This window comes from Eptesicus fuscus, chromosome 1 (assembly GCF_027574615.1).
Source record: "Eptesicus fuscus isolate TK198812 chromosome 1, DD_ASM_mEF_20220401, whole genome shotgun sequence".
Lineage (NCBI taxonomy): Eukaryota > Metazoa > Chordata > Mammalia > Chiroptera > Vespertilionidae > Eptesicus > Eptesicus fuscus.
Window position 1 is genome coordinate 8,356,045 of NC_072473.1, and position 25,978 is coordinate 8,382,022.

The 25,978-nt window shown below is 44.6% G+C and overlaps 1 protein-coding gene across 1 annotated transcript in view; it reads left to right on the plus strand.

Moving 5' to 3' along the window:
* Positions 1-3,581: 3,581 nt before the first annotated feature.
* The window catches only part of SYAP1 (synapse associated protein 1), a 34,711-nt gene continuing 12,314 nt past the window's right edge, over positions 3,582-25,978 (plus strand). Inside the window, exons 1-5 of the mRNA XM_054720565.1 lie at positions 3,582-3,912; positions 11,229-11,347; positions 12,306-12,372; positions 15,903-15,976; positions 21,769-21,908. Coding sequence (XP_054576540.1) covers positions 3,744-3,912; positions 11,229-11,347; positions 12,306-12,372; positions 15,903-15,976; positions 21,769-21,908 — 569 coding nt within the window. The 5' untranslated portion in view covers positions 3,582-3,743. The remainder of the gene's footprint in view (positions 3,913-11,228; positions 11,348-12,305; positions 12,373-15,902; positions 15,977-21,768; positions 21,909-25,978) is intronic.

The following is a 25,978-nucleotide window of genomic DNA, read 5'->3' on the forward strand; positions in this document are numbered from 1 at the left end:
ATCAATAAAATATATATTTAGCCCTGGCCGGCTTGGCTCAGTGGATAGAGCGTCGGCCTGCAGACTGAAGGGTCCCAGGTTCGATTCTGGCCAAGGGCACATGCCTGGATTGCGGGCTCGGTCCCCAGTAGGGAGCGTGCAGGAGGCAGCTGATCGATGATTCTCTCTCATCATTGGTGTTTCTATCTCTCTCTCTCCTTCTCCCTTCCTCTCTGAAATCAATAAAGAAATATATTTTTTAAAAAATATATTAAAAAAAAAGAAGTCAAAGGTATTCACCCATTTTATATATATACATAAATATTATATATAATGTATATATTAATTGATTTTAGAGAGAGGAAGGGAGAGAGAAACATCATGCTTGGTTGCCTTCTGAACTCGGTATGTGCCCTGACCAGAAATCGAACCCATCACCTTTTGGTGTACAGAAGGACACTCCAACCAACTGAGCAACACCAGCCCAGTCAAAGGTATTCACTTATTAGAAGGTGGAGTTAGAACCCCCTCCTAGGCTTCTGACGGAAATTCCAGGCTCACTCTAATCACACTTGAATCAAATATTCTTTTTCTGGAAAGTGTTGACTTTCAGGTTCTCACTGACTTAATAAATCCTAGAAAGGCATTTGTCCTCAGATGCCTCCTGACTTTCAAAGCTGAGTCAATACCCAGACTCTAAAAACAGGTTGGAATGTCACTGATGCCACTGAATAGTACACTTAAAAATGGTTAAAATGAGTCCTGGCCGGTTTTGCTCAGTGGATAGAGCATCGGCCTGTGGACTCAAGGGTCCCAGGTTCAATTCCAGTCAAGGGCATGTACCTTGCTTGCGAGCACACCCCCCATAGGAGGTGTGCAGGAGGCAGCTGATTGATGTTTCTCTCTCATCGGTGTTTCTGGCTCTCTATCCCTCTCCCTTCCTCTCTGTAAAAAAAATCAATAAAATATACTTTTTTAAAAAATGGTTAAAATGAGCCCTGGCTGGTTTGGCTCAGTGGATTGAGCATCAGCCTGCGAACTGAAGGGTCCCAGGTTCCATTCTGGTCAAGGGCACATGCCTGGATTGCGGGCTCAATCTCCAGTGGGGGATATGCAGGAGGCAGCTGATCAATGATTCTCTCTCATCATTGATGTCTGTCACTCTCTCCCTCTCCCTTCTCTAGAGTCAATAAAAATATATATATATATATATATATATATATATATAAAATAGTTAAAATGACAAATTTTATGTTATATATAATTTACTGTAATTTTAAAAATTGATAGTGTAATATACCAAAAACCATTGAATTGTACACTTTAAACTGGAGAGTTGTATGATATGTGAATAAAGCTGTTTGGGGGAAAAAAACAATAATGGGTTGGACTTGTTAAACTAAAGTTCTGGACCTGAATTGTAAATATACCTCAGGCTGGAAAACTGGAGAACGGGAAAAATCAGAATTGTACTCCATCCTCCATATATTCACTGGAACTGAGCTACTCTTCTGAAAATGTTGGAAGGAGGAGCAATAATGAGTGTCCTTTGCCAACAGATTGCTTGAGTCTGTGCTTGGGAAATACGCTCATGAACTCCCTGTTCTCAAGGAGTTGTTCACTTGGGCAGTTTTTTTATTCGTTTGCTTGCATGTCATTATGGGAAAAGTTAAATACTGTATGTAGAAAAACAGACATAATAGTATAACCACCCAACTTCAACAGTTATCAACCTATGGCCAGGTTTGCTTCATCTACATCCCTACTCATTTCCCCCATCCTGTATGTATTTATTTATTTATTTACTTTTTTTTAAAATATATTTTTATTGATTTCAGAGAGGAAGGGAGAGGGAGAGATAGAAACATCAATGATGAGAGAGAATCATTGATTGGCTGCCTCCTGCACACCCTCCACTGAGGACCGAGCCTGCAACCTGGGCATATGCCCTGACCAGGAATCGAACCGGTGACCTCTTGGTTCCTGGGTCGACACTCAACTGCTGAGCTACACCCGGCTGAGCTCCAATCCTGTATTAATTTGAAGCAGGATGGCTGGCATCTTATCATTTCATTGGTAAATATTTCAGTATGACTAAAAGATAAGAACACATTAAAACACACACACACACACACACATTTACCACAGTTTAAAATTTAACAATTCCTATGTCTATGGACAGATGAATGGATAAGCAAAATGTGGTATTATGTACAATGGAATGTTATTCAGCCTTTTTAAAGGAGCCTTTCTTGCCTGGCCAGTGTGGCTCAGTGGTTGAGCATCAACCCATGCCCCAAGAGGGCGCCTGTTCGATTCAGGCCAGGGTACATGCCAGGGTTACTGGCTTGATCCCAAGTAGGGGGTGTGCAGGACACAGCTGATAGATGTTGATGTTTCTCATGGATGTTTCTATCACTCCCTCTCTCTAAAATCAAACAAAACATATTTAAAAAATATTCTACAAAATGAATGAACTCGAGGACATTTGCTAAGTGAAATAAGCCAGTCACAGAAAGATAAATATGGTGTGATTCTATTATATGAGGTTCCTGAAGTAATCAAACTCATTCAGAAAGTAGTTTGGTTGCCAAGGGCTGGGGAGAGGGGAGAAGGGAGAGTTGTTTAATGGACAATTTGTTTTGCAATAGGAAAAGTTCTGGAGATTGGTTGCATAACAACGTGAATGTACTTAACACTTCTGAACTGTACACTTAAAAGTTAAGATGGTCAAGTTTGTGTATTCTACCACAAAGACAAGTTTTTAAATGTAACAATTCCATAATTTTATGATCTATAGCCAGTGACCAAATTTCCTATTCTTATGAAGTCAAACTTTTCCACCCCAATAGGGTTATTTGAATTAGGATCCAAATAAAATCCACAAGTTGCCATGCATTATGTCTCTTAAATCGCTTTTAATCTCTAAGTTCCCCTTCTCCCCTTCATTGCAATTTAGTTGAATGAATAATGTCGTTTGTCTTGCGGTTTCTCCCAGCCTAGATTCTTTTTTTTAAAATTTCTTTATTGATTAAGGTGTCACATATTTGTCCTCATCCCCCCATTCCCATCCCACACCCCTCCCCGCGGATGCCCCAACCCCCTGTTGATCTTAACCATTGGTTAGGCTGTATGCATGCACACAAGTCCTTTGGTTGATCTCTCCCCCCTCTTCCCAGCCTAGAGTCTATGTTGCCTGCATCCCATGGTATCCTTTAGCACTTTCCTCCAGCCTCTGTATTCCCGGTAAATTGGTATTTGGACCTAGAGGCCCTGGGCTAGTTTTTTTGGGGGGATGGGGTGTGGGGTGGGGTGGGGAAGCTAGTTTTGATTCAGTCTCAGGAGGCTAAAGATACCCAACTCCCAGCTGGACCTCAAAAGGCGAAGCTAAGCCACCACCCCAGGTGCTTAGAGCGACAGAGACGCCGTTTACACGCCAAGGTCAATCGCCACGAAGCTGGAGACGCGGGGAAGGGGGCGCGGCCAGGCATCGTGGGAAAAGCCCTTTGTCCGCTTTCCACGCGCGCACACGAGCTAACAAAATAAACAACCAGAGGGGCGGGGCCTTCGGCCGGAAGTGACGCACGCACGGCCGGCGTCCCAGTTGTCACCGAGGCGGGCAGGCGGCTAGACGGGCTGCCGCGGGGTCCCGCTTCCGGCCAGCTCCCCGGGAGACGCGCATTGTGAAGTCAGAAGTGGGCAGCAGCCGCTCGGTCTCCGGTGGCCGGGACCGCGGCGGCGGCGGCGGCGGCCCCGCGGGCGGGATGTTCCGCGGTCTGAGCAGTTGGCTGGGCTTGCAGCAGCCGGTGGTGGACGGCCGCCCGGTCGAAGGAGACGGGCAGCCTGAGGGAGAAGCCCCACCGGAGCCGCCCTCCGAGGCCGTGGCGGAGTCGGCTGAGAGGGAGCTCCTTCACCAGGCCAAAGACCTCGGCGGTGAGTCGCCCGCGTCGGGGTGAGGGAGGAAGGTGTGCCGGTTGGTCGGTCGTCTCGGGCCGGGAGAGCTGGGTGAGGACCCGGGGCAGAGCCGGGGCTTCTTCCTCCAGCAGTCAGATCCCCGAACCTGAACTTCCTCGTGACATGTCCCTGTACAAAGTGTAAAACATGAGGAGCAGAGCCGCAGAAAGGTCTTTAGGTTTGACAAGGAATCTTTTTTTGTTCAGCTCGCCAACTTCCACAGCCCCCTCCCCCCTCCCCCCATCCCCCCAAGGCGAGGCGGTTGGGGAGCTGGAGTAGGTTGAAAAAGTGACTTTTTGTCCTTAGGGTGGAAGTTAATTGAGGAAGAGGTACTGAACGCCTTGGTCAGGCTGGTCTAATTTTTAGGTGCAATGGGACCTTTTTCCTTAAGGCAGGGAAGTGGCTGCCAATTTTTGTCTGGGACATTCCAGTTCCAGTACTAGATGTTTTGTGAACGATATCTCCTTTCATCCGTGAAAAGCCCCAGTGAGTTGGGAGACAAGCGTAGGGTTCTCACCCTAAGTTATAGTCATAGGAAATGGTAGCAGTGGAGTTTGGACCTAGATCTAATTTCAGAACCCGTGCTCTTTTCGAGTTTACTGTCTAGATAGGGACGAGGGTAAAAGTAGGCTTGAAAGATAAACACATGCTCTAGTAATTCTGATTTTAGAGAGACTTTAGCGGGCTTAGTCAAAGGAAACGTCTCTGAGAAGGAAGACGCTAAAGCAGACAGCACTAGGACAGAACTGCAGCAAAGGTAGGTATTACATTTATTTTTAAAAGATTTTATTGATTTTTTTACAGAGAGGAAGGGAGAGGGAGAGAGAGTTAGAAACATCGATGAGAGAGAAACATCCATCAGCTGCCTCCTGCACCCCCCCGCCCCCCCACTGGGGATGTGCCCGCAACCAAGGTACATGCCCTTGACCGGAATCGAACCTGGGACCCTTGAGTCCATAGGCCGATGCTCTATCCACTGAGCCAAACCGGGCAGGTAGGTATTAAATTGAGCAAGCATTTAAAAAGAATCTAAATGGCAAGAGCACTAGGGGAGGCTGGAGCCTGAGAGTGGAGAAACACATATTTGAATAAAAAAGGCTCTGACATTCAAAAATGTTACTTCAAAGTGGAGGGGCAGGGAAAACAGACTTAACCTGAAATCATGGCGGTGCATAATCTCAGTCCGAGGGCCCCAAACAGTGCACAAGAGATATAAAACTAAGTACTGTGTATAGAATCACTAAAGAGGAAATGAATTTTTCCTGTGTAGAAAATTAGGAAGAGCTTAGAGTATTGGAGAGATGTGAGAAGATGAATTTGACCAGAGCAGAAAGGTTATGTTAGGTAGTTGGCATAGATAAAAGTTAGGAAAAGTAGGGTATGGGGATTTACCTGATTTCCTAGGACACAGAGAACCATTTTCTTTTTTTTTTTAATATATTTTTTATTTTTTATTTCAGAGATGAAGGGAGAGAGATAGAAACATCAGTGATGAGAGATAATCATTGTGACCTCATAGGTTCATAGGTCAGCACTTAACCAGCGAGCCACACTGGCCAGCCCATTTTCATTTATCTTAAAGGAAGGTATCAAAAGTGGCTTCTGGCGCTAGCTGGTTTGGTTCAGAGGATAGAGCATCAGCCTTCAGACTAAAGGGTCCCAGGTTTGATACCAGTCAAGGACACATGCCCAGGTTGCATACTGGATCCCCAGTGGCGGGACACACAGGAGGCAGCTGATCAATGATACTCTCATTGATATTTCTCTCTCTCTCTTCCTCTCCCTTCCTCTCTGAAATCAATAAAAAAATATATTTTTTAAAAGTGGCTTCTGAAAACTTTGTGAGGTCTTTTTAAAATATATATATTTTATTAAATTTTTTACAGAGAGGAAGGGAGAGGGATAGAGAGTTAGAAACATCGATGATAGAGAAACATCGATCAACTGCCTTCTGCACACTCCCCACTGGGTATGTGCCCGCAACCAAGGTACATGCCCTTGACCGGAATTGAACCTGGGACTCTTGAGTCTGCAGGCCAACGCTCTATCCACTGAGCCAAACCGGTTAGGGTGATATGAGGGCTTTATTAAAAACTTCATGTTTGGCCCTAGCTGGTTTGGCTCAGTGGATAGAGCATCAGCCTGCGGACTGAAGGGTCCTGGATTCGATTCCAGCCAAGGGCACATGCCTGGGTTGCAGGCTCAATCCCCATCAATCCCCAGTAGGGGATGTGCAGGAGGCAGCCGGTCAATGATTCTCTCTCATCATTGATGTTTCTCTCTCTCTCTCTCTCCCTCTTCCTTCCTCTCTGAAATCAATAAAGAAGTATATTTTAAAAATAATAAAATAAACATAATTTAAAAAAAAACAAACTTCATGTTTGTATTTAGTACTAAAGATCTCTGAATACTTTTTTTTCTTTTCCTTTTGAATACTTTTTAAATAAATGTGTGTTCAATATGGATGTCTACTTTGAAGTTTAATGCTGTGATCTCTTTTCTCACCAGACTCTCCTGATGTTTGGGGAAGCTAAGGTTAAATGATAGTATTCCCCCACTTTCCATGCCCACACACATTGTGAATTTAAAGTTTCCAAATAAATGCAAGTTCCTTTAGCTCTAATATTTATGTAACTATTAAAAAGATGTAGAGGTTCTATTTTATACACAAACCTTCAGAAAGACAAGAGATATTATGAGATGTTTGTTATTTCTATGTATTGATCATAGGAGGTATATTATCTTTATTTTTGTTTTGTTTTTAATCCTCACCCGAGGATATTTTTTCCCTTGCTTTTTCTTTTAGAGAGAGTAGAAGGGAGGAAGGGAAGGGGAGAGAGAAAAACAATGATGTGAGAGAGACACATTGATAGGTTGCCTCCCACAGGCACCCCAGCTGTGGCTGGGGATCAAACCTGCAACCCAGGTACATGCCCTTGACCAGGCATCGAATCCGTGACCCTTGGGTGCCTGGGCTGGCGCTCTAACCACTTAGAAACACTGGCCAGGGCAAGGTATGTTATCTTTAAAAAGACCCATCTATGTTTTTTGTGTGTGTGTTTTTTTTAAATATGTTTTTTATTGATTTCAGAGAAGAAGGGAGAGGGAGCGAGAGAGAGAAACATTGGTGAGAGAGATTCATTGATCCACTGCCTCTTGTACACCCCACTACTGGAGATTGAGCCTGCAATCCAGCCTGTGCCCTGACCAGGAATCGAACCATGACCTCCTGGTTCAAGGGTCGATGCTCAATCACTGAGCTACACCAGCTGGGCCCATCTATGTTTTAAAAACTGAAATTAAATATCTCACTTGGCTGGCATGGCTCAGTGGTTAAGCGTTGACCTACTGACCAGGAGGTCATCATGGTTGGATTCCCAGTCAGAGCACATGCCCAGGTTAGGGCTCGATCCCCGGTGGGGGGCGTGCAGGAGGCGGCCGATCGATGATTCTCTCTTATCATTGATGTTTCCATCTCTCTCTCTCTCTCTCTCCCTTCCTCTCTGAAATCAGTACAAATATTTAAAAAAAAAGATTGGACCCTAAATACTTCTGGTTCATGATGGCCTATTTATAAATTTAGGCACCTCACGGGTTAGTAGTGGACACCCAGACCTACATTCCATTTTCTTGCCCCAAAACAAATCTTCCCATCCTGTCCCTCCCTCCTGATAAACTTAGGACCTCCTATGATACCTGTTTCAGAGGAGGACAGTTTATAAGGAAACTAACTGAAGAACTTCTCTCTACCTTCCTAAAGGCCCGTGCCCCAAAGTAACTTACAAATTGGTTGTGGGGTTTTGTTAAAGTCAACCAAATTAGAGCTTTATCTGCACTCTTTCTTTAAAACGAAAAGAAAATTGGTACCTAGCCAGTGTGCTTAGAGCATTGGCCCACAGACTGAACGGTCTTGGGTTCAATTCTGGTCAAGGGCAAGTACCTCGGTTGCAGGCTCGATCCCAGGCCCTGGATTGGGACATGTGCAGGAGGCAACCAATCTGTGTGTGTCTCTCGCATCCATGTTTCTCTCTCTCTATCTCTTTCCCTCCTGCTCTCTCTAAAAAAAATAATCAATGGAAAAAATTATCCTCAAGTGAGGATGAACAAGAAAAAAGAAAATGGTACCTCTGAGAGTATTAAATATCTGAGTTATTCACACAGTTTAAATAAGTGGGAGGTGGCCAACGATGAGCATTGGCTTTTTCAAAACCTTCCCTAAGGCCAGTCAATGCCCATGAAGGAAAGGCCAGTTCCTGTTCCTTCTCATTTGAAAAGTAGTATTTGTAGTGGAACTGTGTTAATTAGGCCACCCTCCTTTTTTCCTGTATGGAAAGTGCAGCTACGAGGACTCCAAAAGTTAGTGTGTACATAGGAAAATACATGTCTACTTTGAAAAGAAATAAAATCCCTAATTCAGTTCTAATGACAAAGATTTACTACAAGGAGGGCAGTACAAATGGTCAAGAGCTTGGATCCCATCCTATACTATATAATAAAAGGCTAGTATGCAAATTGACCGAACAGCAGAACAACTGGTTCACTATGACGCGCACTGACCTCCAGGGGGCAGATGCTCAATGCAGGAGCTGCCCCCTGGTGGTCAGTGCGCTACCACAGGGGGAGCACTGCTCAGCCAGAAGCCCTGAGCAGGGCTTATGGCTGGTGAGTGCAGCGGTTGTGGCAGGAGCCTCTCCCACCTCTGCAGCAGTGCTAAGGATGTCCACCTGCCGGCAGTCAGACATCCCTCTCGCAGTCCGGGGCGCTCACAGTCTGGGGACCCTTCACTCCTTACTGCCCACCTGCAGCAGTGGTGGGAGCCACCACCGCTGTGCTCACCAGCCATGAGTCGGCTTCTGGCTGAGCGGCACTCCCCCTGTGGGAGCGCACTGACCACCAGGGGACAGCTCCTGTGTTGAGCATATCTGACCCCTGGTGGTCAGAGCGCCTCACAGCGACCAGCTGTTCTGCCGTTTGGTCAATTTGCATATTAGGCTTTTAGTATATAGGCTCGTTTGCAAATTGCAGAAAATCCAGCTCCAAATTATAGAAAGTTCCACAAACAGAGGCTTAATGAGAAGACCTTGATTGCTTGTGTCCAGGGTCCCCAAAACCACCCCCAGGTTTGAAGAGCACCTATCAAATTGGGGTTTCTTTGGCAAGGTGGAAGGTGATAGGCTATTGGCTAGGCAGTCAGTGAGGTAGATCTGCCTCTGTCATAATGGACAAAACATTTATCCTTTGTCAGCCTTGGCTTCCCTATCTGTAAACTGGACAGATTATATCTACTCTTCCCAGGATGGTTGTGAGACTAAAAATGACAATGAAAATGAAGATAAAATGACTACGTTCAATGTTCCCGATCTCCCCACTTCCTCCATAAGGTGTTGGAGGTGTGCTCACAGATGTTTTACTTCCTTTTCTTCCTTGGCTCAGACCCTCTCTTGTGCCTAAGTTCCCGAAGTGGACATTGTACTCCTGTTACTTCTTGTTAACTTTATATATATACTAGCAGCCCGTTTGCACAAAGATTCGTGCAATAGACCTTCATTCACCTGGCTGCCTGCACCAGTTTTCTGCTGGCACCAGGGACCCAGGCCTTGGCTGTGGCCACCGCCTTCTGCCTTCTTTCAGGGTCGGGGCTTGGCCCTGGGTGGTGGCCTTGGGCTCGGCCGCACCCTAGCGTCCCTGCGACGGTTTCCTGGTGGGCATGGCTGGTGGGTATAGCAAAGGTACGGTCAGTTTGCATATTGCTCTTTTATTAGGTAGGACTAGAGGCCTGTAGCACGAAGATTCATGCAATAGGCCTTCCTTCACCTGGCTGCTGGCACTGGTTTTCCTCTGGCACCCGGGACCCAGGCCTTCGCTCTGGCCACCGCCTTCCGCCTTTGCTCTGGCCACCACCTTCCGCCTTCGCTCCGGCCGGAGTCTGCAAGCTTCTCGCTGACTCCGGCCAGAGTCTGTGCTCCACTCTGGCTCCCTCCGCCCCCCGCCCTCCCTCTCATAGCAGGCGTCCTGCCCCACCCAGCTGCTCAGTGCCTGGAGCGACTGGCTGGGGGGGCTGCTGCCAGCTTTGTCCTGCTAATTTGCATAGTCCCTCCTGATTGGCTGGTGGTTGTCACTGAGGTATGGTCAGTTTATATATTTTTCTTTTATTAGTGTAGCGTGTGTGTGTGTGTGTGTGTGTGTGTGTGTGTGTGTGTATTTTATTTCAGAGAGGAGGGAGGGAGAGATAGAAACATTAATGATGATGATAGAGAATCATTGATCTGCTGCCTCCTGCACCCCTCACAGTGTGGGGATCGAGCTTGCAACCTGGGCATGTGCGCTGACCGGAAACCAAACAGTGACCTACTGGTTCATAGGTCGACACTCAACCACTGAGCTACACCAGCTGGGCACTTCCTGTTAGCTCCTAACTTTAGTCTCAATTTTTTACTAACTAATAAAAACTGTCTTTAACGTGGTATCAGATTATCTCTTTGCAAAATTAATAAACCACTTCTTGTCTTTATGAGCTTCTTACCTGAACATCTCTTGCCATACTCTCCCACTTCCCTCTCCCTCTGACTTCAGAATCCAGTCCACTCTCTAATTACTCCTGGGAGACCTTCTTCCTCCCTTCTCTGAGTGCCTCTGTTTAATGAATACTAGTAATTGTGCTCCTGTGGTTGTCTATAAGTTTTTTGTTTGTTTAGAAATTGCTCCTTGAGAGCAATAACTGCTTTCTCTGTGTTCAGTATGTATCATGTACTTCACCCATGGAGCCATTAAAATCTGAGAATTAAGATTATTATGCTAAAATACCAGTTTTTAAAAATATATTTTTTATTGATTTCAGCAAGGAAGGGAGAGGGAGAGAGAGGTAAAAACATCAACGATGAAAGAGAATCATTGATTAGCTGCCTCCTGAACATCCCCTACTGGGGATCAAGCCTGCAACCTGGGCATGTGCCCTGACAGGAATAGAACCATTAGTTCCTAGTTCATAGGTCGACGCTCAACTGCTGAGCCACACTAGGCGGGTAACAAGACAGTTTGAAACAGTTGCTGGGGGAGAACTGGGGAGTTTGCTAAGGGTCTTTGAAAGAGATGAATTAAAGGTCCAGGATGGATGGCCAGTCCACCAAGAAAGTGGAGTACTGGCAGTACTGATCTTTTTTTGTTTCAGGTTCTAATTAACAGGGAGCATGCCCTATGGCTTAAGATTCTTACAAGAACTCTTTAAGGGAGAAATTATAAATACAATAAACATTGTACTAGAATGGAGCATAAACTCTTCTTTTTATTCTTTATAGGCTATTTATTTAACTTTGCGACTGCTGCTACAAAAAAGATAACTGAGTCAGTTGCTGAAACAGCACAATCGATAAAGAAATCAGTAGAAGAAGGAAAAATAGATGACATCATCGATAAGGTACATTTAAATATCTTTGATAGTAGAAATTTATGAAATTCATTAACATCCCTTTTTCTTATGAATTTTATTAACCCAAGTAGGATATCATATTCTTTTAAAAAATATGTATGTTTTTATTGATTTTAAAGATAGAGAACATCGATGGGAGAGAAATACTGCCGGCTGCCTCCTGCATGCCCCCTATTGGGGATCCAGCCAACAACTTGGGTATCAAACTAGCGACCTCTTGGTGCACGGGTCAATACTCAACCACTGAGCCACACCGGCCAGGCTAGGATATCATATTCTGATAAAAATATTAATAGTTGAGATTCTTGGAATTTTTCTCTTTTTGTGTAACAAATAGCTTTGATATAAGTGATCTGATTTAAGTAACTTTGGTTTTTATGTAGTCTAAGGTATGTTGATACTTTTGGGTAATACTAAACTTTTCATATTGTGAGTTTAATTTTCAACTATAACACTTCAGAATATATTTATGCTTTTTATCATTTGGTTAATTTTTTAAAGTCTTAGCCCATTAGTAACAATCCTTTTAAGACTCTAATGGGTTGACTTTGTTCATTTTTTTACAGTGGTGAATTTTATGTATGTTGGTAATTATTTGAACTAAGGAGGTCATCAGTTAAACTTTAGATACTTTTGTTGTATGTACTATTTGTTGGAATGAGATTTGACCTATCTTATTTTTTTGAATAATACAAAAGTTCAGTTTTTAACTCATTTTATTTTTGCATTTGAAAAGATAATTTATCATAAAAGGAGATTATATACTTGAAATTCAAAAATGTTGACAATTTCCTCTTGTAGATAGGGTGAACTATCACTTTTTTAGCATTTTTATTTGAAGAAAATGAATAAAATATCTCAAATAGACTTCGCAAATCTTGAATGTAGTTCTTTCCTAATAATAAAATTTTCAAGGTAATTTGACTCTTTATGTATTTTTTAACAGACCATTATAGGAGATTTTCAGAAGGAACAGAAAAAATTTGTTGAGGAGCAGCATACCAAAAAATCAGGTATAGTATAGGTTTGTTGTACACAACTTACTTACCTGCCGAATTTTATTGAGCACTTATTACCAGAGGCCACAATAAGGCCCTGAGAATACAAAAAAAAAGTGTAAGTAATGGCTTCCATTCTTTGGGTAGCACAAACCCATAAACCTTTGGGATTTAAAGGAAGAAAGACATCGTTCCCCATGGCAGGGATGGTGGGTAAGGTCAGCCAGTGATGGCCCCTCTGAGGAGCAGTACATTTATTTACTGACAAATGCTTATTTAAATGTTTGCAGTTAACAAAATCTCAAAATATCTACTTTTGCCTTTTGATGGTGTTCAAACACAAAACTGGCCTCATGTCTTTGAATTTGGCAAAAGTAGGGTAAAATAATTCATTCCATTTGGGCAGTGCTACAAATTTAAAACAGAACTAGTTAGTCCTGTGGCGAATGTCCTTTAGGCATTGTTATGCTTTAGTAAACTCAAAAGTATGAAGCAGCTCTTTGGGACAAATAAACTATGCAAATTAGCATAACAGTGATTCATGGAAGTGATTAAATTGACCCATGTACAAAAGCAGGGAAGGGAACGCAGGTAGCATATCAGGGAAATTTCATTCCTTGGTCACATCAGTCACATTTCAGGTAGCCAGTAACCACATGGGACTAGTGGCTTCCATATTGGACAGTGAAGATCTAGAACATCTCCAGCATTGCAGAAAGTTCTATTGGTTAGCACTCGTCTAAATTAACTGAACAGGATCCAATAACAGTTCGTTTGTTTGAAGCGCGGAAGAGAATTACATCTACAGATACAGATTATTAGTCAAGTTGTGTAAAAAACGTAAGAGTAGGTGACCTCCTCAATGAAAAGTATGTCAAAGCATGAAGAGAGGTGATCAGAAATTTGCAATGTTTAGGGAGGATGAGGAACACAAGGGATTGACAGTTTTTTTGTTTGTTTTTAATATATTTTATTGATTTTTTTACAGAGAGGAAGGGAGAGGAATAGAGAGTTAGAAACTTTGATGGGAGAGAAACATCGATCAGCTGCCTCCTGCACCCCCCCCTCTGGGGATGTGCCAGCAACCAAGGTACATGCCCTTGACTGGAATCGAACCTGGGACCCTTGAGTCCACAGGCCGACGCTCTATCCACTGAGCCAAACGGGCCAGGGCAACAGTTTTTAGTTTTTCTGTTTTTTAAATATATTTCTTTATTGATTTCAGAGAGGAAGGGAGAGGAAGAGAGAGATAGAAACATCAATGATGAGAGAGGATCATTGATCGGCTGCCTCCTGCACGCCCCCTACTGGGGATCGAACCCACAACCCAGGAATGTGCCCTTGGCCGGAATCAAACCTGGGACCCTTCAGTCCGAAGGCCTACGGTCTATCCACTGAGCCAAACTGGCTAGGGCGGGATTGACAGTTTCTAAGTGGCTGCTAGTCCAAGATGGGCTCCCAAGTCACCTCAGAAACTCTGCGGGACTCACCTCTCCAGGTGGTTGCCATTTGTCATCTGGTATTAAAATTGTGCTAAGTTGTAATCATTTCCTTGTGAGCCCCGGAGACACAGGCTGGGTATAAGGCATCCTTGTATTTCCAGCACTTCGCTTCTAACGGCTCAGAGGATTTGATCCCAGCCCCGTTGTATATTGCCTCTGATTTTGCCCATTTCTTTCATTTGCTTTCACTTCTGTCAACCCTTTTCTCAATTCTTAACTGCTTATCTTGCAGCCTCCTTATCAAACCTTTTTTATTAACTTTTTATAAAAACTTTTATTTTTTGGGGCCCAGATGGCATGGTTCAGTGTTTGAGTGTCGACCTATGAACCAGGAGATCACGGTTCGATTCCTGGTCAGGGCACATGCCCACTTTCTGGTTCCATCCCCAGTTGGGGGCATGCAGGTGGCAGCTGATCCATGATTCTCATCATTGATGTTTCTATCTCTCTCTCCTTCTCCCTTCCTCTTTGAAATCAATAAACATATATATATATTTTTTTAAAAATATTTTATTGATTTTTCACAGAGAGGAAGGGAGAGGGATAGAGAGTTAGAAACATCAAAGAGAGAGAGAGACATCAACCAGCTGCCTCCTGCACACCTCCTACTGGGGTTGTGCCCGCAACCAATGTACATGCCCTTGACCGGAATCGAACCTGGGACCCTCCAGTCCACAGACCGACGCTCTATCCACTGAGCCAAACCGGTTTCGGCAATAAACATATATTTTTAAATCTCTTTAAAAAGAAACACTTTTATTTGGAAATAATCTCAATATACAGAAAAGTTGCAACAATAGAACTAGTACAGAAAATATCCGTATAGCCCTGGCTGGTGTGGCTCAGTGGATGGAGCGTCGGCCTGCGAACTGAAGGGTCCCGGGTTTGATTCCCGGTCAAGGGCATGTACCTTGGTTGCGGGCACATCCCCAGGTGGGGGTGTGCAGGAGGCAGCTGATGGATGTTTCTCTCTCATCGATGTTTCTAGCTCTCTCTCCCTCTCCCTTCCTCTCTGTAAAAAATCAATAAAATATATTTTAAAAAAAATAGAAAATACCCGTATACCTTCTACCCAGATTGTTGTTTTCCAGCTTTAGGAAATTTAACATTTATATAATACTCACATTCAAATTTTGTCATTGACCCAGTAAAATCCTTTATATATTTTCCCGCTCAACATAGCATCCAGTCCAGGGTACAGGATTGCATTTTCTGTCACATATCTTAGTCTCTCTTAATCTGGAACATTTCCACAGCCTTTCTTTGTCTTTTATGACAGTGGTTTTGAAGAATACCCCTCCTTTTTTATTATTAAATAGACCATTTCTCATTTGAGTTTTGTATATTTCCTTGTGATTAGATTATAATTAGATGCAGATTATGCATTTTTGGCCAGAATACTGCTTAGATAATGTGTCTTTCTCAAGGTATCACATTTGGAGACCCACAATGGCCATGTCTCTCTTGATGGTGATGTTGATTTTGGTCACCTGGTCAGATGAGGATTAACCAAAAAAAAATTCCTTGAATTATACAGTGAAGAAAGTGTGCAACACCTGGTCACTGTATAATTTCTTCACTGTATAATTCAAGGACTTTTTTTTTTTACCAAATACATACATGCATAAGATTTATGCATTAAGTCTGGGGATTATGCCCTAGCCAGTTTTCTCAGTAGTTAGAGCATCGGCCCTCGGACTGGAAGGGTCCCAGGTTCGATTCCAGTCAAGAGCACATACCTCAGTTGCAGCTTCCCCAGCCCTTGTCCGGGTGCGTCCAAGAGGCAACCAATGTGTTTCTCTCACATCATTGTTTCTCTCTGTCTCTCCCACTCTCTCTAAAAATCAATGGAAAAATATCTTCAGATGAGGATTAACCAAAAAAAAGTCTGGAAATTATGAATGGTCATATTTGGAACTCATTAGTAATTTGCTAAAATGGTTGTATAGAAACTTGCTCATTTTTTTCAAACCACAATTGCAGAGTAACCTTTGTAACATGTTCGTTTTTTTTTCTTTTCTTTTTGACTGTTAAACCTTTCAGAAGCAGCAGTGCCCCCATGGGTTGACAGTAATGATGAAGAAACAATTCAACAACAGATTTTGGCCTTATCAGCTGTAAGTATCTTGTGATATTCTGTGTAGAAGTACTTTCTTCGTATCACAATTTTATCCTTAGCAGATGTTTTTCTTCTATACAATTTTTAAAATCTTTTAAGTTGTTAGGACTGTACATATCAACTTTCACTATTTTTTTCACTATTCTTATAATTTTTATTGATTTATTTTAGAGAGAAAGAGAAAGGGGATGGAGAGAGAGAGATTGGTTGATTCTTATATGTGTGCCCTGACCAGGGATCGAACCTACAGCCTTGGTGTTTCGGGATGATGCTCTAACCAACTGAACTACCCTGCCCGGGCTTTTTTCACTAACTTTTCATTTGTTTCTCCATGAGTTATTATTATTATTTTTTAATATATTTTTATTGATTTCTTACAGAGAGGAAGGGAGAGGGATAGAGAGCTAGAAACATCGATGAGAGAGAAACATCGACCAGCTGCCTCCCGCACACCCCCCACCGGGGATGTGCCCACAACCAATGCACATGCCCCTGACCGGAATCGAACCCTGGGACCCTTGAGTCCGCAGGCCGACGCTCTATCCACTGAGCCAAACCGGTTTCAGCCTCCATGAGTTTTTTTTTTTTTTTTTTTAATGGAATAGAATACACTATTGCAAAAACATTTTTTTTTAAAATATATTTTATTGATTTTTTTGTTTTTACAGAGAGGAAGGGAGAGGGATAGAGAGTTAGAAACATCGATGAGAGAGAGACATCGACCAGCTGCCTCCTGCACACCTCCTACTGGGGATGTGCCCGCAACCAATGTACATGCCCTTGACCGGAATCGAACCTGGGACCTTTCAGTCCGCAGACCGACGCTCTATCCACTGAGCCAAACCGGTTTTGGCGCAAAAACATTTTTTTTCAGCCTTAAAAGAATTCTTTTGTTATTAAGATGGATAATCTTTTGAAATATGCTATCATACAGAGTTTCTAGACAGCATTCTAATTCTTTTGAATGAAGAGATTACATTCTAAGTTTCTTTTTAACTGCTATATGTATTTGAAACTGAAATTCAAAGAAATAAAATTCTATATGCTAGCCCACAAAATTGGGACTTCAGAGGGAACATAGCATTATGTTAACAGTTGTGTAGACCTGACAGTTTCAGAAAGCACTTTCAGCCCTAGCTGGTTTGGCTCAGTGGATAGAGTGTCAACCTGTAGACTGAAGGGTCCCGGGACCGATTCCAATCAAGGGCATATGCCCAAGTTGCGGGCTTGATCCCCAATGGGGGGCGTGCAGGAGGCAGCCAGTCAATGGTTCTCTTTCATCATTGATGTTTGTATCTCTCTCTCCCTTCTTCTCTGAAATCAATAAAAATATATTTAAAAAAGAAAGCACTTGCACACACATTATCTCTTTCGAGTCTCATGGCACATCTTTGAGGTAGGCAGGTGCTATTCTCACCATTATGCAGGTATGGGGATAGACTCTGAAATGTGACCCTCATTTATCTGTCTCCATTGGGCTGTGAACTCTTAGAGGTAGAGACTGGCTTTATTCTAATAAAAGCCTAGGTGGTCCTTGTGCCCTCACGCACAACGTTGTCACAAGATGGCCGTGTGCACAGCAGAGGCAGGGTCTGGCGGCTGCTTCACACAGTGAGGCCTGAGGGTCCTGTGGCTCTGCGCGGTGCAGAGGAGGCTGGTTCTGGCGTCTCCGCCACCTCACTCGAAGGAGGCAAGTCCCGGCAGGGGAGAGCAGTTGGGGGTGATCGGGCTGGCAGGGGAGTAGTTAGGTGTTGATCAGGCCAGCAGGGGAGCGGTTAGGGGGTGATCAGGCTGGCAGGCAGAAACGGTTAGGGGCAATCAGGAAGGCAGGCGAGTGGTTAGGAGCCAGCGGTCCCAGATTGTGAGAGGGATGCCTGATCCTAAACCAGCAGTCAGACATCCCCCGAGGGGTCCCAGATTGGAGAGGGTGCAGGCCAGGCTGAGGTACACACACACACACACACACACACGCCGCCCCCCGTGCACGAATTTTGTGCACCGGGCCCCTAGTCTCTATTATATGTACTGAGAACCCTGCCTGGCACGAGACTCATTGAATAGAGCTTTTTATTGTATCAGTGGTTTTCAAGCTTTGTTGTGCCCTAGCTGGTTTGGCTCAGTGGATAGAGTGTTGGCCTACAGACTGAAGGGTCTCGGGTTCGATTCTGGTCAAGGGCATATGTCCGGGTTGTGGACTCGATCCCCAATAGGGGGCATGCAGGAGGCAGCCAATCAATGATTTTCATCATTGATGTTTCTGTCTGTCTCTCCCTCTCCCTTCCTCTCTGAAATCAGTAAAAATACATTAAAACAAAAAAGAAAGAAACATCAATGATGAGAGAGAATCATTGATCCACAACCTGGGCATGTACCCTGACCAGGTATTGAACCGGGACCTCCTGATTCATGGGTTGATGCTCAACCACTGAGCTGTAACCAGTGGGGCTCAAGCTTTGTTTTTAACCCATTTTTCTTTTTAACCAGTCATAAATGGAACCTCAGTCTAGACAACAAATCACCTGGGCTTTGCCTCTCTTCCATAGCCCGCCCCTAGGCCATTTAAAGGTTTTTCATTAGTAAACCCTTTAAAAACCTGCACCCTCTCACAGTCTGGGAGCCCTCAGTGGATGTCCAACTGACGGCTTAGGCCACTCCCCACCAGCAGTCGGACATCTGCGGAGGTGGGAGAGGCTCCCGCCACTGCTGCTGCACTCACCAGCTGTGTGCCTGGCTTCTGGCTGAGTGGCGCTTCCCCTGCGTTGAGCATCTGCCCCCTGGTGGTCAGTGCGCTTCATAGTGACCGGTCGTTCTGCCGTTTGGTCGATTTGCATATTAGCCTTTTATTATATAGGATTATTGTTATTATTTTAATATATCTTTACTGATTTCAGATAGGAAGGGAAAGGGAGAGAGAGAGAGAAACATAAGTGCTGAGAGAGAACCATTGATCAGTTGCCTCCTGTACGTCTCCCACTGGGGATCGAACCTGCAATCCGGGCATGTGCCCTGATCGGGAATTGAACCAGGATCTCCTGGTTTATAGATCAATGTTCAGCCACTGAGCCATGCCAGTTTTTTGCCTTGGTTATTAATGCTCAGTGTATAGGAAAGTGGGAGATTTGGAGACATCCCTTTATACGCTAATCAGCAGGGTCATAGGCCATGTCAGAGGAATTCCAAGCCAACCTCATTCCCTAGTAAATGTGCCCTATTGAAGGAAGCTTTGCCTTTGGATTTTTCCTTCTTGGCTAACGAGAAGTGGCGAACTATAAAGAGAGACATGACTGCCCTAACCGGTTTGGCTCAGTGGATAGAGCATCGGCCTGCAGACTCAAGGGTCCCAGGTTCGATTCCTGATCAAGGGCATGTACCTTGGTTGTGGGCACATCCCCAGTAGGGGGTGTGCAGGAGGCAGCTGATTGATGTTTCTCTGTCATCGATGTTTCTGGCTCTCTATCCCTCTCCCTACCTCTCTGTAAAAAATCAATAAAATATTTAAAAAAAAAAAAGCGAGAGAGACATGACTGTTCCAGCTCTTCCAGGTTGGATGTAGTGGGCCCGGGGGCATTGGGAGTCACAGTAGTGTCCTGTTGGAGTTCCATGTTGTGTGCTGACTGTGGGTCACAGGCCATATGAGGATCTTCTGTGAAGGAGGGTTAAATTTCTTTTTAATGAGACTCCAATTTTAATACACTCATGACAAAATGTTTGTATGACATTTTATTTTGTCAGTGTGTTGACTGTACCTCATAATGGATTGTGGATTCTCTAACCTTTAGTTTAAGGCATCTAAACCTGAGTGCAGCAGCATGAAGAAGAATTCACTTAAAAGTTGTTACTTGTCAGATATTTTTAAAAGGAGATTGATAGCCAGCAGGGCAAGGGAGAGTTGAGGGGAGCCTGTTACTCACTACTCAAGGCCTGATGCATGAAATTCATGCAAGGGGCTTGGGCCTTGCAGCCCTGGCTGCCGCCACCCTCTACGGGGCGATCAATCACAGAGCACCCCCTCCCCCCATCGATCGTCCCACAGAGGGTGTCAGCAGCCTGGGCTGCTGGGGCCGAGGCGGCCCCAGTGGCCCCACGGCCCTGCCTCGCACCCACTGGTCGTTCCGGAAGGTCGTTCCACTGTCCTCTCTAATTAGCATATTAGCTCTTTATTATATAGGATCCTCCTGTCCACTGCAAGCATCCTAGCACCACACCTTTTCCATTGGAAACTTGCAGGAGGCAGTCTGCAGGAGTGAGCAGCCGAGAGGGTTATGTGAGAAAGGTGGAGGCTCTGCATAAGTTCAAGGTGGCAGGATCTCTATATCTTGCTGCCCCTATAGTGTTGTCACACCTGTGACAGTGTTTATCATGTAAAGTGAATGTCGTAAAGTGGACAGAGCTTGCGAGATGCACAGCAGCCCATTGGGGCTGTGCTGGAGTGGGAAGAATACTCGACCCTGGAAGGGGAGGACTGGAGTCCTGGCCCTGCCCCTCGTTATAGCGCATACCCGACCTTAGACAAGCCATTTTGCTTCCCTGGTCCATTTTCCTCGTCTGTAAAGTGAGGATGGAAGTGCTTGCTTCACAGTGTTGTGACAAAGAAGCCAGGGGCCCTAACACTACGGCTGAGCAAAGACTTGTTGACTGAACCAACAATAGCAGGCCTTTTTCCAGCCTGGCCAAGCTCTGTGAAGAAGCTGCACTATGTCTCTCTGTCACCATCACATTCCTGGGCCCTGACTGACCTGTGGAGCTTCAGACATTTGTCAGGCAGAGCCTGAGCCTTGGCCTTCTGTAGAGAGGTGTGACGAAAGCATGGTCTATACCAGTGGTTGGCAAACTCATTAGTCAACAGAGCAGCAGACCATAGCTCTCGAGCCGCATGTGGCTCGTGAGCCGCTGTTTGCCAACCACTGGTCTATACACACTTGAGAAGTGAATTGCATGGTTGGTTTTGCTTTTCTTTTTAATATTTTAATATTTTTATTTTTTTAGACAGGAAGGGAGAGGGAGAAGGAGAGGGAGAGAGAAATAGAAACTTGAGTGATGAGAGAGAATCATTTATTGGCTGCCTCCTGCGTGTCCCACACTGGGGATAGAGCCCGCAATCCAAGTATATGCCCTGACTCAGAATCAAACCGTGACCTCCTGGTTCATAGGTCGACGCTCAACCACTGAGCCACACCGGCCATGCTTGCTTTTCTATATGACCACCATGGTTAGCTGACTTCAATTTTGGGTTAGAATGTTTCTAAGATTATCTACACTAGTTTTCACATACCTAACAGTGCCCACTAAAACAAAGATGTGTTCGTATAATTTCAAACTATATAATTTCAACTAATTGCATGATTGAATTTCCTCAAGGCTCTCCAATTGAGACTTAAAAATATGTGAAAGGCCGAAACCGGTTTGGCTCAGTGGATAGAGCGTCGGCCTGCAGACTCAAGGGTCCCAGGTTCGATTCCGGTCAAGGGCATGTACCTTGGTTGCGGGCACATCCCCAGTAGGGGGTGTGCAAGAGGCAGCTGATTGATGTTTCTCTCTCATCGATGTTTCTAACTCTCTATCCCTCTCTCTTCCTCTCTGTAAAAAATCAATAAAATATATTAAAAAAAAAAAAAAAAAAAAAAATATGTGAAAGGATCGGCCTTTCTCTGCTCTCTCTTCAGTGGACAGGTTAACAATAGCTCATTGGACTCTGCAGTGAAGTCTTTAGGAGGGTTCAGTATTCATCAAATCAGTGATGCATTGGTACATATTAAGTGTGTTCTGTGGTTTTTCCCCTTTTCATCAAAGGACAAGAGGAACTTCCTTCGTGACCCTCCCATCGGCGTGCAGTTTCATTTTGACTTTGATCAAATGTACCCTGTTGCCCTGGTCATGCTCCAAGAGGATGAGCTGCTGAGCAGGATGAGATTCGCCCTTGTTCCTAAACTGTAAGCACTGTATTCGCGAGACTGAGTGGCTCAGCTCACAAAACGTGTATTTGTGTTTTCTTTCTTTTTAAAAAAATATTTTTTTATTGATTTTAGAGAGGAAGGGAGAGGGAGAGAGAGAGATTGAAACATGAATGATGAGAGAGAATCATTGATCGACTGCCTCCTACATGTCCCCTACTGGGGATTGAGCACGCAACCTGGGCATGTGCCCTGACCAGGAATCAAACCGTGACCTCCTGGTTCATAGTTTGATGCTCAACCACTGAGCCATGCTGACTGGGCTATATTTGGATTTTCTAATGGCCTCAGTGGTGTGCACAGTATCAGGGGAGAATTATGGAATGGGGGCCAGGAAAGTCTCAGACTCTCTTCATAAAAATGGGCTCTATGGCCCTTCAGCACCATTCTCTCTCTCTCTCTCTCTTTCTCTCTCTCTCTCTCTCTCTCTCTCTCTCTCTCTCTCTCTCACACACACACACACACACACACACACACACACACAGGGTGCCATAGAATCGAAATGAAGAGTGGACTTTTGGGAAATTTGGGGTGGGGCTGAGATGTGAGGTGTGCTCTTTCATCCCTGCTTAGAAGGTAGAGTGCATTTAAGTTAACGTCTGTGAGGCCCATCAGGACCGGCTGCTGCCTTCCCTGCACTCCGCTCTGCTCCCCGGCAGCACTGTTCTTGTCCTCTTTCCCACCTGAGGCTTTTCCTCTGCCCAAAGGCACTGTCCCCTCCCCAGGTCCCTGCCTGTCCTTGAAGTTCCAGCACAAGCATCATGTCTTCTGTGATGGCCATCAGCAGTGGGCCCTCTCCTCGTCCCCTCTGCCACCACAGGCTCTTCCTCACCTTTTCTAATTCCAGTCCCTGGTTTTGAGTGTCACATTTCTAAAGTCAGCAACATGAGTGTTCCATTTTTTCTAGCTCTATGTTCTTACTATATGAGTGCAGTGTCTTATTGTTCTCTAAGGACCTGAAGAGTAGTCTCAAGATAACTCTTTTCTCTCTGCTGTTTGTCTGTGAATTTTTGTGTTTGCTTTGGGCTCTTTGATGTTGCAGGCTTTTCTTCACCCGTCCTTTGGGTGAAGGCACCCTGCTGAGACATAGTTGGGGCTGTGTGTTCCCATAGGCCTTTTAGGCCTGGTGGTTTCCCCGAGAGGGCTCCTCAGCCCCCTGCCTGGCAGAGGGCAGAATAACAGGCAGAGCCTGGCCCCTGTTGCTTCCGTACATCGTTCCATCCCCATTCTCAACTGTGCCAGCCAACCCTGAGTGCAGATGGCTTAGCTCATAGTGGATCTTAGTCTCTGCTGTGTGGGAACACAGTCCCTGGCTGGAAGGGGCACCACGAGAGTCCAGACCATCTCAACGCTCTTTGAGGGCCTCTCCACTGCTCCTCCTGTTTTGAGCCCAGATTTGGAACAACAGTTATATAGAATCCTTTATTTTTTTCTTTTTAGTGAAACTCTTCTCTCCGTAATCACTAATATATTGATGATGAATTAGTTACGCTAAACAAAACCCTGGGAGTTGGCTTTTGAACGCTTCATTTGTATGTATCTGTTTGAATCTCTTTTATCTCAGAATTTAAGGCTGTACCTATTTTGAATAGCTGCCTCTTTCTGAGAGAGGAGCAGCAAAGCTCTGGGGTCCAGGTGGACTTCGCACCTGAAGGCTCTGTCAGCTTGAAGACCTTGGAATCAGTATGGGCCATGCAGTGTGCTCCCTGCCAGCGCTCTAGGGATTGTCCAGAGGCCCTGAGATGCTGGGACATGTGGCCTGGGGTGCTCCTGGCAGGCATATCACTGTCCATAGTTTCGGTTTTTAACAATTCTGGATTCCCTCTCACTGCTGACAGTAATTTTAGATTTTTTTAAAGCTTGGAGAATTGGTATTTGGCAAATAGTATTTCAGATTTGTCGCTGGCTAAGTAAGCTGCTCATTAAGTAATATAATTCCACTTTGCCTACTCTAATTCTGTTAGGGATGCTTTTAGAAATTAGGGTTGGTTTTATAAGTCTTTATCTGTTAGAAATGCTTACTGAAGTATCTACACTAATAAAAGTGAAAGATGCAAATTGACTGTACCTTCGCAATGACCACCAGCCAATCAGGAGTGTATGCAAATTAACCCAACAAAGATGGTGGGTTAATTTGCATCCTCAGGCGCCAAGCGGCCGGGGGTGGGATGCCATGGCGATGACGCAGGTGTTCTGCACCACCCCAGCAGCTCCGGGCCTATGGGCAACGTGGGAAGCGGAAAGGTGGCTCCGGCCAGAGCAAAGGCGGTTCCAGCAGCCAGGGGAAGGCAGGCCCATTCTTGCACAAATCTTCATGCATCAGGCCTCTAGTTTATAGATGAAAGGATGTGATATCTGTCATTGCCTTAAAATTTTCCAACCTCTGCCCAAAGAAAAGTGTTGTGTGCAGGGGAGGAGGCATAGATGAAACATGACTTGCAAAATGGTGGTATTTTTTTTTTTCGTCTTTTTTTAAAATATATTTTTATTTCAGAGAGGAAGGGAGAGAGAGAGAGAGAGAGAGAGAGAGAGAGAGAGAGAGAGTTAGAAACATCAATGATGAGAGAGAGTAATCGATTGGCTGCCTCCTGCACGCCCTCTACTGGGGATTGAGCTCACAGCCCAGGCATGTGCCCTTGACCGGAATTGAACCCAGGACCCTTCAGTCCACAAGCTAACGCTCTATCCAGAGCCAATCAACCAGGGCAATGGTGGTATTTCTTAAAGTTAGGTCCAGGGTACATGGGGTTTCTTTTTTCTAGTCTCTCCACTTTGGTTGAAATTTCCATAATAATACAAAACAAAAATGAGCCATCACACATAAATAAGGAGTTTTCCTTCTGACATGCAGAAATGCAACTTTGATTATTTGAGACACTTTTTCTGAGCAGAAGCCATCACTAAGCAGGAACAATTTAGAAGAGAAAACAAACATATTCTCTGTATTGCAAAATGCTTTTTAGTTTGTTAGCACTTCCCTATGATGGCAGTGCTGGCAAGAGACAGGGCCTTGTTGGTGCATCAAAGGCACCCCTGAGGCCTTTACTCCGGTGACAGTAGGGAAATCACAATCCTTTCCTGGGACATAGACTTGTACATATGCCCGTTGTTTCCTAGAGGCTGTTCACAGCATGCTAATGTCTTAAAATAGTCCTTGGAGCATAAATGATCAAATAAATGTTTGGGAGTTGCTACATTGGATGGATTTTTATTGTAAGGCTTCTTAGAACCTTTACTATGTCATCTGCATTGTGACTCCCATCAGAGGGCAACCAAATATTTCTGCAGTGTGCCTGTGACTGCTTCTTACATCAAGAGGGAGAGGACTCTAGGAAAAGAAAATAATCCACTTTGTGTGTGTGTGTGTGTGTGTGTGTGTGTGTGTGTGTGTGTGTGTGTTTTAAGTATGTTTTTATTGATTTTAGAGAGAGGAAGGGGAAGTGGGAGGGGGGTAGAGAGAGAAACATCGATGTGAGAGAGAAACATCGATCAGCTACCTCCTACACACCTCCCTACTGGGGATCAAGCCCCAACCCAGGCATGTGCCCCAACCAGGAATTGAACTGGTGACCCCTTGGTACATGGGACGAGGCACAGCTAACTGAGCCACATTGGCCAGGGTCAGATGTTTGTTTTTATTAAGAGAGCAAACATTGCCAGTGATCCACTGTAGATAGTACACTGTTCATTTTGGACATTTCCTAGAGTTCAGAAGTAAATGTGACCTTGAGCACTGGCCGGGTAGTTCAGTGGTTAGAGCGTCGACTTGCGGACTGAAGGGTCTCGGGTTCAATTCCCATCAAGGGCATATATCTTGGTCATAAGCTTGATCCCTGGCCCTGGGCCAGGGCACGTATGGGAGGCAACCAGTCAATGTGTCTCTCACATTGATGTTTCTCTCTTTGTCTCTCCCCCTCCCTTACATTATCTCTAAAAAAAAAATCAATGGAAAAAATACACTCGGGTGAGGATTAACAACAACAAAAAGTGCCCTTGAAAATATTCAGGCCGCTCACTACCTCATGGGAAAGTTAATCTCACTTTTGTAT